The following is a 15,933-nucleotide window of genomic DNA, read 5'->3' as shown; positions in this document are numbered from 1 at the left end:
GGGGAGACTTTCACCTCTGGATCTGATGTCCATTGAGAAGAGAGGCTCATTAAACTGAAGGTGATCAGAGGAGTTTTACAACTCTGTGGCAAAGAACGCTGTCAAAAAGGATAAGTGAATGGATTTAATCTTCAACTAAAGTAAGTCTGAACTCTCTCCTGATGGCGGTGTTTATTGCGTGAGCCATATGGTGATTGTGGTCAAATGTGTTTGTAGCAGTCCCCAGAAGAAAGATGACGGAGATTTTTCGAACGGGTGGAAGATGTTCTTTACTGTACATGTAGTATCGTCATTGTACACCGCCATGTCCAGCAAGGTTCAGTTGAAACCACCGTGAAAACTACAAGTGCATAAACAAACAAAACCAAAATACATTTGAATCACATGAATAAAACTACAGATTAAATTGCATTGTCACACAAGCACAGACCTCGCTCCGCTTTCCCAGGGCTGCAAAATATTCTTCTTTAACCAAAGTCCGTGGCTGCGGGCTCCATTGCTGCTTGTAGCTCTCAAACGTATGTACAAAAAAAAACTGAAACCGAAAAAACAGACCACTTCCGCTTGTGTGAAGAACAATCAGTTGTGTGCGAGCGCCCTCCAGAGGACAAAAAGTAAAACAACAGCTCTAAACAAAGGAACTAATGTGATCAAATAACATCCACTTACACTCCCACCAATCATGTATGATAACACAAACAAATACATGATTCCAGTCACAAATGTATGTTAAACAAAACATGGTAAACTCAAACACATGTCTGACTTGAGCACGCAGACGGCACTGTGACTTAGAGTTTAGTGAGCTTCGAGGAGCACAACTAATTTTTGGATTGGCCGCTCAACTATATGTGCCTTATGCAGCGTGCCTTGTTTCTTTGGTTCACTCCGATCTCCTAACACAACTTTAACTCTGCGGACTAAACCATCATCATCTTCTGATGCTTCTGTTACTCTGCCTAGTTGCCACTGGCTTCGAGGAAGCATCTCTTCTTTGAGTATGACTACGTCATTGACTTTCAGGTTTCGACGTGGTAGATGCCATTTTTGTCTTGTGGAGATGTTCAAAAGGTATTCTCTTCTCCACCTGCTCCAAAACTGTTCCGTGAGATATTGGACTCTACGCCACCTTTTCCGTGCATATAAGTCCTCCTTTACGAACGTCCCTGGAGGGGGTAAAGCGACTTTTGATTTCATGAGTATGAGGTGGTTTGGAGTGAGCGGTTCGAGTGACTTTGGATCATTGATTGTATTGACACTTAGTGGTCGCCCATTGATTATTGACATCGCCTCATAGAAAAGTGTCCTTAGAGAAGAATCATCCAATCTGCCCGAACAATGGACAATAGCAGCATTGAGAACGTTGCGGATGGTTCGGATCTGGCGCTCCCAAACGCCTCCAGCGTGACTGGCGGATGGGGCATTGAACACAAACTCACATTGTCTGTCAGCTAAGAATGATTGCAGAGCACCTGCATCACATTGGCTGGAGGCCGTTCTTAGCTCGTTTTTTGCCCCTACAAAGTTTGTGCCTTGATCACAGTAAAGCCTACTTACAGCTCCTCTTATACTGATAAAACATCTCAAGGCGTTGATGAATGAGTCTGTGGACAAATCTTCCAGCATTTCTATGTGTACTGCTCGAGATGACAGACAGGTGAAGAGTAATCCATATCTTTTGTGCTCTTTCCGGCCTTGTTTGGTCATAAATGGCCCAAAGCAATCCATTCCACAGTACACAAAGGGCTCTGAGATTTCAACTCTCTCTTTTGGAAGCTCTGCCATCCGTTGTTGTTCAGTGGGGCGTCTTAGCTTTCGACACTGGACACATCTGGTTATCAGCTTTGACACTTCATTGCTTCCGGCAATCACCCAAAATCCATTAGCTCTTAGTTCCATCAATGTTTGGCTTCTGCCTTGATGACAGATTTTGGAGTGGCAGTGTGAGATGATCAATCTCGTTATGTGATGATCTTTGGGAAGCACAATGGGATGTTTGACTTCGAGACCAAGAGTAGATTTCTTCAACCTGCCTCCGACACGGATGAGTCCCTGGTCCAACACGGGATCTAGTGAAAACAGGGGGCTTGAACTCGGAAGGTTTTCTCCCACCTTCAACCTTTCTAACTCTTGAGGGAAGGCTTGCTGCTGCAACAGACATATTACAGTGTCAGCAGCTTCTTTTCTTTCTTTGACTGTAACATGATCAGCGTGTTGAGTTTGCCTTGATCCAAGTCTCTTTATTCTCGCAAGTACTTTCAGAAGCAATGACCAGCTCGAAAACCTTGAGAAACGATCTAACAGATCATTTTGCCTCATCACCTGTGTTTTAAGCACTTTGACAGCTTTGACCTCTGGATCTCCAACTAACAGTTCAGCTGTGGTGTTTGTTGTAACTGGGATTTCGGGCTCCCACAGGAACTTTGGACCAGCTAACCAGTTAGTGGTTGTCAGCTCTGATGCGCCAAGACCTCGAGAGGCATGATCAGCAGGGTTTTGTGCTGAATCCACATAATGCCACTGCTCTGGGTTGGTAGTTTGTCTGATCAATTGGACACGGTTTGCGACAAATACGTGGAACCTTCACGCTTCATTGTTAATGTATGCAAGGACCACTTGGGAGTCTGTCCAAAAATGCTCTTCATCAATGTGCATTTCAAGTTCTGTCTTGAGCATGACACTTAACTTAGCTGAAGTGACTGCTGCTGAGAGTTCCAAGCGTGGAATGCTAGTGATCTTTGTGGGTGCGACCCTAGCTTTAGCAATCACTAAACTACAGTGCACTTCATCTTTGTTGTTTTTGTACCTAAGGTAGGAACAAGCACCATAGCCAACATTAGTAGCGTCGCTAAAGTGATGTAGCTCTACTCTCACAATGTTGTCAAAATCAGGAGGGTGATAACATCTGGGCACTGTGATTGTCTTCAGAATGTGCAAACCGTCTTTCCACTCCTCCCACCGTGAGCTCAAGCTCTCAGGAATAGGATCATCCCAGCCAATGCCTCTGCGACATAGCTCCTGCAGAATACTTTTACCACGCAGAACAAAGGGAGCTACAAACCCAAGTGGGTCAAACAGGGATGAGATCACAGACAGTATGCTTCGGCGAGTAGGGGTTTGCTCTTTGGAGCTGGTATTGAAACTGAAAGTGTCATTTTCAATAGACCACTGGATACCAAGCACATGGCTATCTGTTGTCACATCTGGTTTGAGTTTGAGAGGCTCCGTGGTATCTGCTCTTTCTGAGGGTTCAAGATGGGACAGAGCTTCACTGTGGTTTGAGTTGAACTTGTGCAGTCGCAAGCCTGCTTCTTTACACAGTTCTTGGGCTTCTGTAATGAGCTCTTTGGCTTCGGTGACAGAAGGGACACTTGTTAGCCCATCATCGACGTAGAAGTCATTTTCGATGAAGGCTGCGGCTTTGGGGAAATCAGATCTGTGCTGTTGGGCTAGATACTTAAGACCGAAATTCGCACAACCAGGCGAGGAGCCAGCACCAAACAAGTGGACAGCCATTCTGTATTCCTTTGGTTCAGTGTCAAGCTGACCGTTTTCCCACCATAGGAATCTTAAGTAGTTACGCATCTCAGGTGTGACAAAGAACTGATGAAACATTTTCTGGATGTCACAGATCACAGCTACAGCTTCTCTTCTAAAGCGACAGAGCACTCCCACCAACGAGTTAGTCATGTCAGGACCTGTGAGGAGTGTATCGTTCAGTGAGATGCCTTGAAACTTAGCAGAGCAATCAAAGACAACTCGTAACTTGGCGAGCTTCTTCGGGTGGTACACCCCATGGTGTGGGATGTACCACACAGTTTCACTGTCAGATACTGGGGGAGCTAACTCTGCATCACCACTGTCAATAATGTCTCTCATGAAGGCTGTGTAGTGTTCATGATACTGTTTGTCAGCCTTTAACCTTTTTTGGAGGTGCTGCAAACGGACAGTGGCGAGTCTCTTGTTGTTTGGGAGGTCTGGTGGGACATTGTCTTTGAAAGGGAGGGGCATTTCGTAGTGCCCATCTGGCCTTTGTACGATTGTGTCACTCAGAAGTTGTATGAAGCGGACATCATCTTGAGACACGTACTTGTCCTCATAGTTCCTCTCATTAAAGTCTGACTCCAGGACTTTGAGCACATCCACTGCTGATGGTGTGGGCACTTCTTTCACTGTGATGCGATGCACATAACTCTGATTGCCTTCTCTGTCCAAATGGGGATTTGCTGAGCCAATGACACTCCAGCCCAGTATAGTTCTTTGAGCAAACGGCTCATTTACATTTCCAGTAACTACCTCTAGGGGAGCTAAGGCTGATGGGCAGTCATAACCGATTAACAATCCCACATCACAGTCCTGAAGTGGCTTCATTTTGTTAGCAAGTGGTTTGAGGTGGGGCCACTGAAGTGCAGTTTCCTTCGTGGGAATATGGGACTTGTCAACTGGAATAAAGTCTCGAGAGTAGGCCTGATGTATTTGGATGTGAGCGTCAGAATCAAACCCACGTACTTGTAAGTTACAGGCAAGTTTACTCGCTACAACAGTGTTGACAGAGGTCATGGTACTTAACTTTAACTGCACTGGTTTTGACTCAACATTAAGTTCAGTGGCCAAATCACCTAAAATGAAAGATGAGTCACTCTGGGTGTCAAGTAAGGCATAAGTGAGGATTTCCTTTTGGGGGTTTGAGGCAGCTGAGACAAAGACTGGTACTATGCTGGATGTGGCAGATGTTTTTCTTGTTAGCACATGAGACATAACTTTGTGTACTTCTTTGTTAGCACTTTCGCCTGAGACGTTCTCAGCATCCTTTTGTTTTGATTCCTTTGGTTCCTCAATGTGCAGACAAGTAGGATGGCGTCGGCTACACTTGCCACAGGAGTGGCATGCTTTACATTCCTTTGTAAAGTGGCCTTTTCTTAGACATCCGAAGCACAGGTGATTTTCACGAATAAATGTTGTCTTTTCATCCATGGTCTTTGCTGCGAACACAGAACATTTCACTATGCCATGTGTGTCCTCATGACAAAATAAACAAGGTGACTTAGGTTTTGGCGTCACAGCAGGGGTTGAGATGCTTGATTTGGTCTGAGCAGTTGTGGTGAGTGCTTTAGCTCGCTTAACATATCTCTCTTCTGAAGCCTTTTCATTAAGAATGGTGAGGCAACAGGATTACATGCCACTTTGGCTTCCTTTTGCATGAAGCGTGTAAAATGAGCAAAGCTGGGATATTCTTGATTTTTGTCCATCTCATCCACAACAATATGACTCCATCTTTGTACGATCCACTCAGGCAGTTTCTTTAACAGCTTATGATTTTCTTCACAATCATTTAGAATCTCTAGACCCTTGACTTGAAGAATAGCCTCAGCACAACTCTGCAGGAAATCTGCAAACTCTCGTAATGCGAGAGGATCATTAGCGCTTATTTTGGGCCATTTCATAAGCTTTGCTCTGAAGGCTCTTTGAATCATGAATGGACTGCCGTATCTTTCCTCCAACACATTCCAAATACCTCGATATGCCATCTCAGTGTTTCGATAGAAGTAACCTTCCACTGCCTTCTTTGCCTCTCCTGCAAGATAAGATTTTAGGTACAACATTTTCTCGCATACAGGTAGTGGTTTGTTTCCGATTAATGCCATGAATGACACTTTCCAGTCCATAAACTTCAGTGGATCACCACTAAAAATCGCAGGCTCAGGTAGTGGGAGGCGATTTAGTGTCAGAGAACTTGCCAGGGCTTGAGCTATGCTGAGCTCTTGCTGGGGTGGAAGAGGTTGGAATGAAGGGGCCTGAGGATTCAGGGAGAATGGAGCATCATTGTTAATATTTGCTGGTTCATCTGAATGGTGTGATGACAGCGAAGTTCTTTCAGACACATCTTGGGCACTGTAAGCTTTGACTCGAGCAGCTGCCACTTTTACTTCGCTATCTGCCTTCAGTTGTTGTAACTTGTTTTTCTCCTCCTCTATTTTTGCTTTTGTTTCAAGCTCCTCCCTTTTGAACACGGTGAGTACTTCAGATTCCTTGATTTTCCAATCACTCTCCATTTTACTGACTTTTGCTTCCTGCACGAGTATTTCTTTGGTGACACAAGCCTGCTCCACCACAACAGCAAGTTGAGCTTCTGCATCTGCACGATTGGCTGAACTGACCGTCTCAGTTACGGTGTTCCCAAATACTGAGCCAAAATCATTTTTACTCAACACCATTCTGACTCTTTCCTTTTCAAGACGATCATTAAATGGTTCCTCCAAAGTGTCATGTCGTTTTTGAATGAGCTCACATATTTCAATTGTGATGGTATTGCACGCGTCCATTCTCTTAACTATTTCCTGTGTCATAGCCTGGTTGCGTCGGAGGGGCTCGTAGTTTAACTTGACTACATCACATTTAGCCCGAATATTGTGGCTAGCTTCTTTAAGCTCTTCAAATGTGAGGACCTGTTTCAGACCTGTTCTGATTTCTCTTGCTGATTCTCTCCAAGACTCATATGATTTAGTGAACGCCCTTTCGTGTTTCTTTATCTCTTGATCATGCATTTCTTTACCTTTCTGTGTTAGGCTTCTTTCACGGCTGCTGGATCTAACCTGTGGCTGCTCTGCTTGCTGTGTCTGTTCTACTTCTTCAGCAGGAATTGACATTTTGTTATCTTATTGTGTATGATGCCGTAAGTATAAAGTCTGGCTTTAATTTTCATAAACCTGTGCCTTATTTCTGCCTTTTGTAGGACACAATGCTCAGCTCAGATATTTACACTTTTTTCCAAAACCTCATAAAGCAATCACACATATGACAAAGTGTCGTAAACTTCAATACTGCCAATAAGCTGCAGAGACTCACACAGGTAATATTAACAAACTGACCCAAACAGTTTTAAGAGTTTGCATGAAAATCACTTAGGCTATTAGAAACAGTCTCGTAGCATTGCACTTGGTTTTAAATGTAGTCAAACCAGAACTCGACACGTGCAGTCTCTTCTGACCATTGCTCTCGGCTGAGGGATCTTGCCTGGACATGAACTGTCGTGTGTCTTCAACGGTCGAGTTTTCACTGTAGCAGTCCCCAGAAGAAAGATGACGGAGATTTTTCGAACGGGTGGAAGATGTTCTTTACTGTACATGTAGTATCGTCATTGTACACCGCCATGTCCAGCAAGGTTCAGTTGAAACCACCGTGAAAACTGCAAGTGCATAAACAAACAAAACCAAAATACATTTGAATCACATGAATAAAACTACAGATTAAATTGCATTGTCACACAAGCACAGACCTCGCTCCGCTTTCCCAGGGCTGCAAAATATTCTTCTTTAACCAAAGTCCGTGGCTGCGGGCTCCATTGCTGCTTGTAGCTCTCAAACGTATGTACAAAAAAAAACCGAAACCGAAAAAACAGACCACTTCCGCTTGTGTGAAGAACAATCAGTTGTGTGCGAGCGCCCTCCAGAGGACAAAAAGTAAAACAACAGCTCTAAACAAAGGAACTAATGTGATCAAATAACATCCACTTACAGTGTTATTGTTAATAGTGGATACCAGCTAGATAACCGTGTGAATAGCATGAATTAAAGACACATAGGTGAAGTAAGGCTTTGATAATAGGCCTGTTTTGGATTTTTTGTTGTTGCTTTGACGTATTATTTCATGAAATGTGGATCTCGGGTGTGGACGAGAGAGAGAGGCGTTTCAGCACCACAGACAGCTCCGCGTCCGAGTTTCATAATGGTGAAGGGACCGGCCAGAACACACACATCCGGACATATCAGTAGAGTGCCGGTAACTGATCTCACCTTGTCAAGTCCCGGACTCTGACGCCCTCTAGTGGTCTGAGGTTTTCTCCTGAGAAAAACAAAAACAAAGGGAGAATCATGAACATGAGTCTTTTCATGTTGTAGTGAAGACCAGGACCAGAGCATCCCCAGACCAAGACTTTCCACAGTTCAGATCGAACTTCCAGTCTCTGGAACTTCCTGTGTCTTTAGATATAAACCGAACTGTGGATTAAAGTTCCTGCAGCCGCTTCTAAAGAGGCTCATTTCCGGTCTGTGTAGGAACTTTCACAGATCCATCCTCAGTCCCAGGCTGTCAGCAGCCGGTTCTGTGAGCAGCCGGTTCCCCCTGCAGGAGTCCCCGGTGGAACCAGCCTGTTGATCCCCGGTGACGGAGCGGACACGCGGCGGGGAGCTCCGGAGGCAGCGGTCCGTACCTGTGAGCGAGTCCGACATCCAGCGCCCGACCCCCGGACTCCTCCTCGGCTCTCTCCCCCGCAGCAGCGAGCTGCAGCCGGCCGGACGGAGAACTCCGACCGCGGGTTGAATCACTCTGAGAGACGCCGACATGTTGAACCTGCAGCCGTCAAGTCTGAAAAAACCACAACAACACAGCAGAGGAAGGATCTTCAACATAACAGCGCATGGAAACCACACGGAGTGTTTCACTGTGGAGCTGATTGAACGAAGAAGTTAAACTAAAAAAACAAACAAACAAAAAAACCCTGAAAACTCACAATTGTATTCCTGTTTTTATTTCTATTTTATTTGACCTGTCTCACAAAATTTCCACTTCCTTCATGCAGCTCAGACTACGGTAAGTGGAGTTCTGCAGGGTTCTGTGTTTGGGTCCATACTTTCCACTTTATAAATGCTTCTTGTGCAGCAGGAGTTCACAACCTTTTTCTTGACATACAGACATACAACAGTTTTTCCATTTCATCTTTTTCACTTTCATCACTTTACAGATTCTCATGAGTTCATGTCAAGGAAAAAACTCTGTTTGCTTTCACACAGTGAACATGTTCAAGGAGCCCTGTCATGAAAAATGGACTTTAATGAGCTTTTAACATTGTGTGATTACCTCAGGAAATTTTAATCCGTCATTATTTCTCTTCATTTACACATATTTGAGTAATCTATATGAATATTCAGTCCAAGCTCTACCCTCCCTTCAAATGTCTGGCACCAATAATGAAGCGCCAAACACACGAGCGTCACATCATAGCAAAACACTCAGTTTGCTTGTTTGCTCAAAGAATTTGTTTACCCCTCCAAAAGAAGAGCACGGTCATCAAAAGTGGGTCGATTTTGGAATGGAGAGTATACCAAAAGAAACCCTTTTTTATTCGTTGGTTTGCGACAAACATTTCACTCTGGACTGCCTCACAAATTTTCAGTTTCAACCAGTTTCAACATGGATTCTGCAAGATCGACAAAGTGGTGCAATTCCTAGACTAAAGCCACCAGATGGACAGACTCTACCAGTAAGTCCAACCTGCATGCCGCAAACAGGAATTCCTCCATATTGAATTCCAAAGCCTGGTTCAGTGAAGTTGAGTCGTTTGGACCTCTGTGTTGATGTGTAGAATTACTAATGCTCCACTGTGCCACAGCTGCTAAAATAGCCTCTAACTGCCTGAAGCTGCCTTTGACAGTCTCCAAAAATCATGATACAGCTCCTTTAAAGACCCATGAAAAGAAAACAAGACATCCAGTCCCGTTATTTCAATAAGCAATGATATTTACAAAAAAATGTATCTTGCGTATTCAATATGTATTCAAAGCAACATTGAATCTATTTCTCTTCCTGAATCACAGAAACATTCTGACACCGGTCTGAAGAACAAAATGTTGGCGATACAGTCTTAATTCTTTATGTAAGAGTTCAAAAGACACATGATGCATTTCAACAAACATCTAAAGTCAAAATGTCAATTGTAAAAAAAGTTTCTCACCAAATGTGTGTATTCCAGCTGATCAGCTACAGTTCAAGTCGTCAAATCAATTGAAATATGAACAGAATCAGAGTCACTGCTTCTCAAAGTCTTCTCTCCTCTTGATCTGAAGTCAAAAAGGGAAGTTGTTTCAAGAAGTCTCCCACCTCCCTGATTTGGTGTCAAAAGGACAATTCCTCAAAATGTCTCCAGCATCTCCAGCTCATTGGGGTGTGAGAGGCTCATTCATGCAGCTCAGTGCTTCACATCTGTTTGACTTTAGCACAACAGCTCAAATTCTTATTTTTTTTAGACTTGTTTTAAGTCAAAATGTCTTGTTCCACTTGATTTAAAATAAATCCATTTGGTGTATTGGAAAAGTTTCTGCCAACAGAACAAATGAAAACCATCTTGATTTAAGAAGCATTGTCTTGAAACAAGATTCTTTATCTTGCTGAAATATACTTTTGAAGTGGATTTATCTTAAATGAAGTGGAATCAGACATTTTGACTGACTAGTGGGAAAAAAAGCATTGCAAGAGTTTGAGTTTTTGCACAAACAGCATTGGAACCCAACCTGTAATGAAATGTCCCATAATGCACTGGGTGGTGCTGAGTTATTGTAAAGTTCAGTCTGACTGTAATGTCAGAGGAAGATATTGGAGGGCTGTCATGACAGTTCAATCATCACAATTCAGCACCACAGGGTGAAAAACAGTCACTTTAGAAAACCGTGAGACTTCAGTCACTGTGAACAAACGAAGCAACTTCCTCTGTTTGCTTTAGCACCCTGCTTTTTCTCACATGTCTGTTTATCAGACATGGGTCCTCTTTATTCTCTGCTCTCCATTCATCACACAAATATACCGGTAGTTTTAAATTCTGAGAACTGTGTTGCTGTGAATATAGTTTGATAAGAACTCCTTTACCCAGGATGCCATGGAGGACATACAGGCCCAGAGCCATGGAGGTCGTGCTGGAGTGTTGAGTTGTAAAGCTGTTAAAGAAATGGCAGAAGATCAGCTGTCATGCTTTGTCTGCATGTTAGAAGTTAAAAGTTCTGGTAACACCAAACAAAAACATAAAGAAAGAATTATTGTGAAAAACAAAAACATTCTTTCGCCCCACTAAGAGGTTTGTTCAAAAAGTTCTGCAGAATAACCCATTTTTCCCCCAGATGTTGTAGCAGGAACTGAGCGTTATTTCCCAGCTGCTAACATCTGCACTCCGGAACACAGCACACACTGTAAGATCAGAAGAGGAAGATCTTCTCTAATCTATCTCTTGTTGTCTTCAAGTGTGTGTTCTCTCAGTCGAGGCAGGTTTGAAGATTCCTGTTGTTCCAGGATTAAGAGGCCGACTGAGGATTGCTGAAGACTCTTTAGGATTGCAAGTTGCAGAACAAAAGAGCAACATGGACCTTTAAGTTCATCAAAAGACAAAAAATATACATATATATTGATGTAAAGGCAAAAAGTTGACATGATTGAAGTTCATGTTTGATGCTCAACGAGCCAGTATCTGTTGCTATAAGTGGCTCGCTAAAGATGTGGACTTTCAGCTGGAAGGATCTGACACCGTCCACGTTGACAGAGTCCTGACAGGATTGATGGAGCAGAGGATTCATTTCACTTTCAAGACACAGTCAGAGCCGACTGGAACAGGAAGTGTCTCTGTTCATGCAGCTCACTCTCTGTGCTGTGGACAAATCCTCAGCTGATGGAGGTGAAGGTGGTGAACAGCTTGATGGAGTGTTGACCAGCTCCTGGTCCACTTTACAGAAGCTGAGAAACTCCACACAGACCAGTTCACTCTCTGAAGGTTACAGAGTATCACTGTCCTCTGAAGGGGACTTGTTAAGGTCCAGAATGAAGGAACATGGTTCAAAAGTCAACAAAGAATTTAGAAAAAACAAATAAAAAATCTCAACAAATTCCAAGGAAACAACATGAAGAGGAGGAGGTTCAGTCGACAGTGATGGTTCTGGGTCACATCTAAGAGGAACCCTGGTTCGATGCTGGACTCTCACAGCTCTTCACACTGCTCCACTGACACTCAGCAGATCTTCTGGTGGTTCCTCTGTCACTCAGTCTGGATGAAGCTCTGCTCTCCTCAGTAGGTCTTCAGGACACACAGCTTCCTCTCTGCTCTCAGTGGATCTGTTTCTTCCACCTGCAGAGAGATGAGAGGAGATGATCAGAGTCTCTGATCAGAGCAGCGAGGACTTCAGTCCTGTTCAGAGCAGCAGTCATTTGCATGAAAAATTCAACTTTGTCAATGTGTACAAAAGGATTTGCATGACTGCAAAGAAAATGCATTTGTGAAAAGAAACAAAAGTTCCTTTGCAAACATCCTGTTTTGAAGTTTTAAAGTTGGGGTTGTGAATTTTGGCATGGCCTTGACTCCGATTCTAGATTGGATAGCAACAAATGGAACTGTCCAATCAGGGAGCAGATGGCTGTGTGTCCTCCTGCTGCAGACTCTTAAGAGGGAGTAGAGTTTCAACATGGACTGTGGCGGTTAGATAGTAAGACAATTGCATTCAAGAAACAATTTAACATAAACATTAAATATGAACTTTAATTCCCTCAATATCATAAATGATAACCCACAGTTGCAGATGGGCTCCCTCCTCGGTCCATGTGGAAACTCCTCCCCCTTAAGAGTCTGGAGCAGGGCGGAGGACAGGGAGCTGTCTGATCCCTGATTGGACAGATCCATCTGTCACTATCCAATCAGATAGAGGAGTCAAGCCTACATCAAAATTCACATCCACAAATTCAGAGACTCGCACAAATTTGCTTTTTTTTTTTTTTTTTTTTTTGCTTTTTATGCTAATTTCTATTTTTCACAAATGCAAATCTTTTTTTTTTTTACAGTCATGCAAATCATTCCTTTTCTGCACATTTACAAAGTATTTTTTTCATCATTTTTTCACAGCTTTTCAAAACACGATTTACCAATACAAAGTGAAATTATGTGAAAATCATTGGTTATCATTCAAATCATCATTTACTGATGCAAAACATTCGTGGCATTATATTGACCCCGTACAAACCAGCTGAAAGTGGCATGAACTCACTCCAACCATTTACTAACCAGAAACCCTTCAGGCTGCAGTCTGGACTCTTCAGAAGATCAACGAGCTGCTTCACATCTGGATCCTGCAGCTGGTTTTTGCGCAGGTCCAGCAGTTTTAGGTGGGAGGGGTTGGACTTCAGAGCTGAGGCCAGAGAAGAACAGCTGGTCTTTGACAAACTGCAGCTCCTCAAACTGAATAAAGAGAGAAAGCAGCAGAATAAATCAGGAGGAATCAATCAGATGAGCAGCTCCACATTACTGTGTCCTAGGCCTGGGCGATTATATGATCGTGATTGGTGATCGTGATTAATTTCCAGTCGATCACGGTGATCAGCTGTGAGCACATTTACTCGATCAGACATGGCAGAAATGTGCATGACACAGTCGACTTTTTCCTGCTCAACTTCCGCCTGCAAGTTGTCTGAGAAGTAAACAGAGATGGAGCTGAACGTGGAGCAGCGAAGCAGATGAAGTCAGCCATGTATTGGCGTTATCCTCTGAAGATGAGGCTGCTGCTGACAGGACAGGCTGCTCCACCCGCACCGCTGCTAGCACACCGATCCGCAAAGAATCTGGTCTTTTGAGTCCAGGAACTACTTGTGATACAGTCTAACTAACGATCGTTCAGTTCTTCTCTTTTAATGAAAATGACGGTGCATCGCATCATTGAACATATCACCACTTCTTGCCGCTAACGCTCTGTTTCTAACAACATGCAGAGAGAGCCTACAGCGGCTGCAGCGCCGGTCTTCTTCTGTGGTGTCTGTGTAAAATAAGGTTGAACATGCAAACAGCACCCCTAGTGGCAAGAAGTGCAATTGCAGTCATGGCGTCGCCTGTGGCTGTGGTCTGAATGAGGATCTCTGGGGTTATTCCAAATGTTTCAGAAACCAGAATATTTATCTTAACACGAATATTGACTGCACATAAATCAGGGGTTAAAGTAAAAAAAAATGATTTGACTGAAAATTTTCGAACATTTTTTTTTTTTAAGTGAAACTGTGCTTTCTTCTCAATTTAGATTTGAACAATGTCCTTTATAACAAACAGCATCAATATTATGGTACAGCCAAATCTACACCACGGTTAAATTTCTCTTAAGATTCATAAATTTGAATCTTTTGTTTTGACTGATTTGCTGTCTTTTTTTTAAACAGGGACTTAAGAGTATCTCTTTATAAAGATAAAACTGTCCAGAAAGGATTATTGAATTGCTCTGATATTTATACCCTCAAATGGAGACTGAATGGGCTCAAATATTTGTGACAACCTCTATATGTCAGTGGCTGCATACTGGTTGACTCTGTAGGATACATCTGTACTTAAATTCCTCCTCATCTCTCTCTAAGGCACACACAACGGCTGGTGGATGCCCCGTGCACGCCACTCATGTGGGTTCAGTAGCACAGCTTTGTCATAGTTTAACACACAACCACATCCATGCACACACTGATAACTGACAATCTGTGAAGTTTTTCACATTTTGTAAATAAAAAGTGTTTAGCCCTGCATCCTCGCCTCTTCGTTGCAGACTTGGAGCTCCTGGTTGTAAAACACACAGCTTCACTGCGAGGTAAGGCTGGGCTCTGTGCAGGCAGGTAAAACAGTCTCTCTGGTCTCTTCAATGCTTTAAGAGCAGCAGAAACCAGTATTAATGAAATCATAGATATGAATCAATATAATTAGACTGGGGAATATTAAAAAAGACTGGCTTGAGTTTGAAACAGTTTAATACAAAAATAAAATCTTTATTGACAATGATATTATGCAATAAAATCATTCAGGAACTGACAAGAATTTGTAGTGAAAATAAAACTGCATGAAACTGAAGAGGAGAAAACACAACAGAAAGTGTAAAGCTGGCCTCCACACGGCTCCAGAATGAGGAAGAGGGTTTCCTCATCCTTCATCCCACCAGCATCTTTGTCCACCTGCCACAGTAAAGACAAAAACTGAAATTATGAAAGAAAACACCACTGAACAAGCCCTACAATACTATATTAATATAATATATAATCAGGAAGCAGTCTTGGGTGTTTTACTTGTCATCAATAGGATAACACCTGTTAAAGCTGTAACAGAGCAGAACCTTCCTGCAGTCAGCATCAAACAATACATTTTTTCCAATTCAGGAAGACCTTAAATTTCACTGTGGTTCACTTCAAGTCCCAATGTCTCATTTACTGTGTCATAATTCATTCATTTTAACTTAATTTTGTAAAGAAAAAAAAACACAATCAAAGAGTCTGCCTTTTTTGTTTCACTGTGAATTCAGACAAAACATTAGTGAATTTATTCTATTTTATTTGGATGTTTCAGACTTCCAAATACATCTAAAGTTTCTCAAGCAGGTTCCAGTCACCTTGCTCTTGTAAGTTAACGTTGCCTGTGACTGATGATTCTGTCAACATAGAATCATTTCAAACAGTGACTTCCGTATCTTTTTCTGTAATGAGCATAAGGCTGTGGCTGTACAGCTACAGCAAGTAATAGCAGTGTGTATCAGTTACCTGTTCTTCTGCCATTGTTCCCACGAAGAAATGACTTCCAGCAGTTTGGTGAACAGAGGGTGAAAACTTTGCCACTCCATCCTCTACAGGCATCGCTGTAGCTGTTCTAAAAATAGAATCTTCGTCCATGCCGTCGCCGCGGCTGTGCAATATTTCTCCAACTCGTATCTTAAAGCACTGAAGCCCTCTGGCTGAGGGCACAGTAACATTCTCCGACCTGAGCATCACCTAGGCCAGCCCTCTGAGTCCCCTGACATGATGGAGTCCGAGTTTTAACTTGAGCGGGCCTGAAAACGGACAGCCTCCATGCGTTGGTTCCCAGACCCCGAGGAGACGCTCTGACTCCCGCGGTGTCCTCCCCCGGCTGGAGCTAGCTAGCCTGAATAAGTAGCTCCTGATGTCCCGTGTGCTTTAACGCTGCATTGTTCTTGTAGATTGTGTAAATCAGGTCATGTCTTCAAAACCGTAATGATAAATGTATTCCTTACAGCGGAGAAACTCTTCTTCGGCTGTAAATTCAAGGCAATGTGAATATGTACATGTACTTCCCGCATCACCTACAAAATAAAAGTCCCCATGTACTCCTGCTATCAGGATACATTTATTGTGACGAGGTGCGACAACAACAAAGCC

General features: G+C 43.0%; 1 protein-coding gene across 1 annotated transcript in view; it reads right to left on the bottom strand.

Moving 5' to 3' along the window:
- Window positions 1-11,830: 11,830 nt before the first annotated feature.
- Window positions 11,831-15,933, bottom strand: part of LOC115393913 (NACHT, LRR and PYD domains-containing protein 14-like) — a 65,863-nt gene continuing 61,760 nt past the window's right edge. The window contains exons 13-14 of the mRNA XM_030099019.1: window positions 12,809-12,982; window positions 11,831-11,881 (exon numbers count right to left, since the gene is read on the bottom strand). Of these exons, the coding sequence (XP_029954879.1) occupies window positions 11,860-11,881; window positions 12,809-12,982 (196 nt within the window). The 3' untranslated portion in view covers window positions 11,831-11,859. The remainder of the gene's footprint in view (window positions 11,882-12,808; window positions 12,983-15,933) is intronic.

The sequence above is a fragment of the Salarias fasciatus genome, chromosome 9, assembly GCF_902148845.1.
Source record: "Salarias fasciatus chromosome 9, fSalaFa1.1, whole genome shotgun sequence".
Classification (NCBI taxonomy): Eukaryota; Metazoa; Chordata; class Actinopteri; order Blenniiformes; family Blenniidae; genus Salarias; species Salarias fasciatus.
Note: the sequence above shows the minus strand (reverse complement) of the source record. Positions and strands in the feature narration are given on the sequence as shown.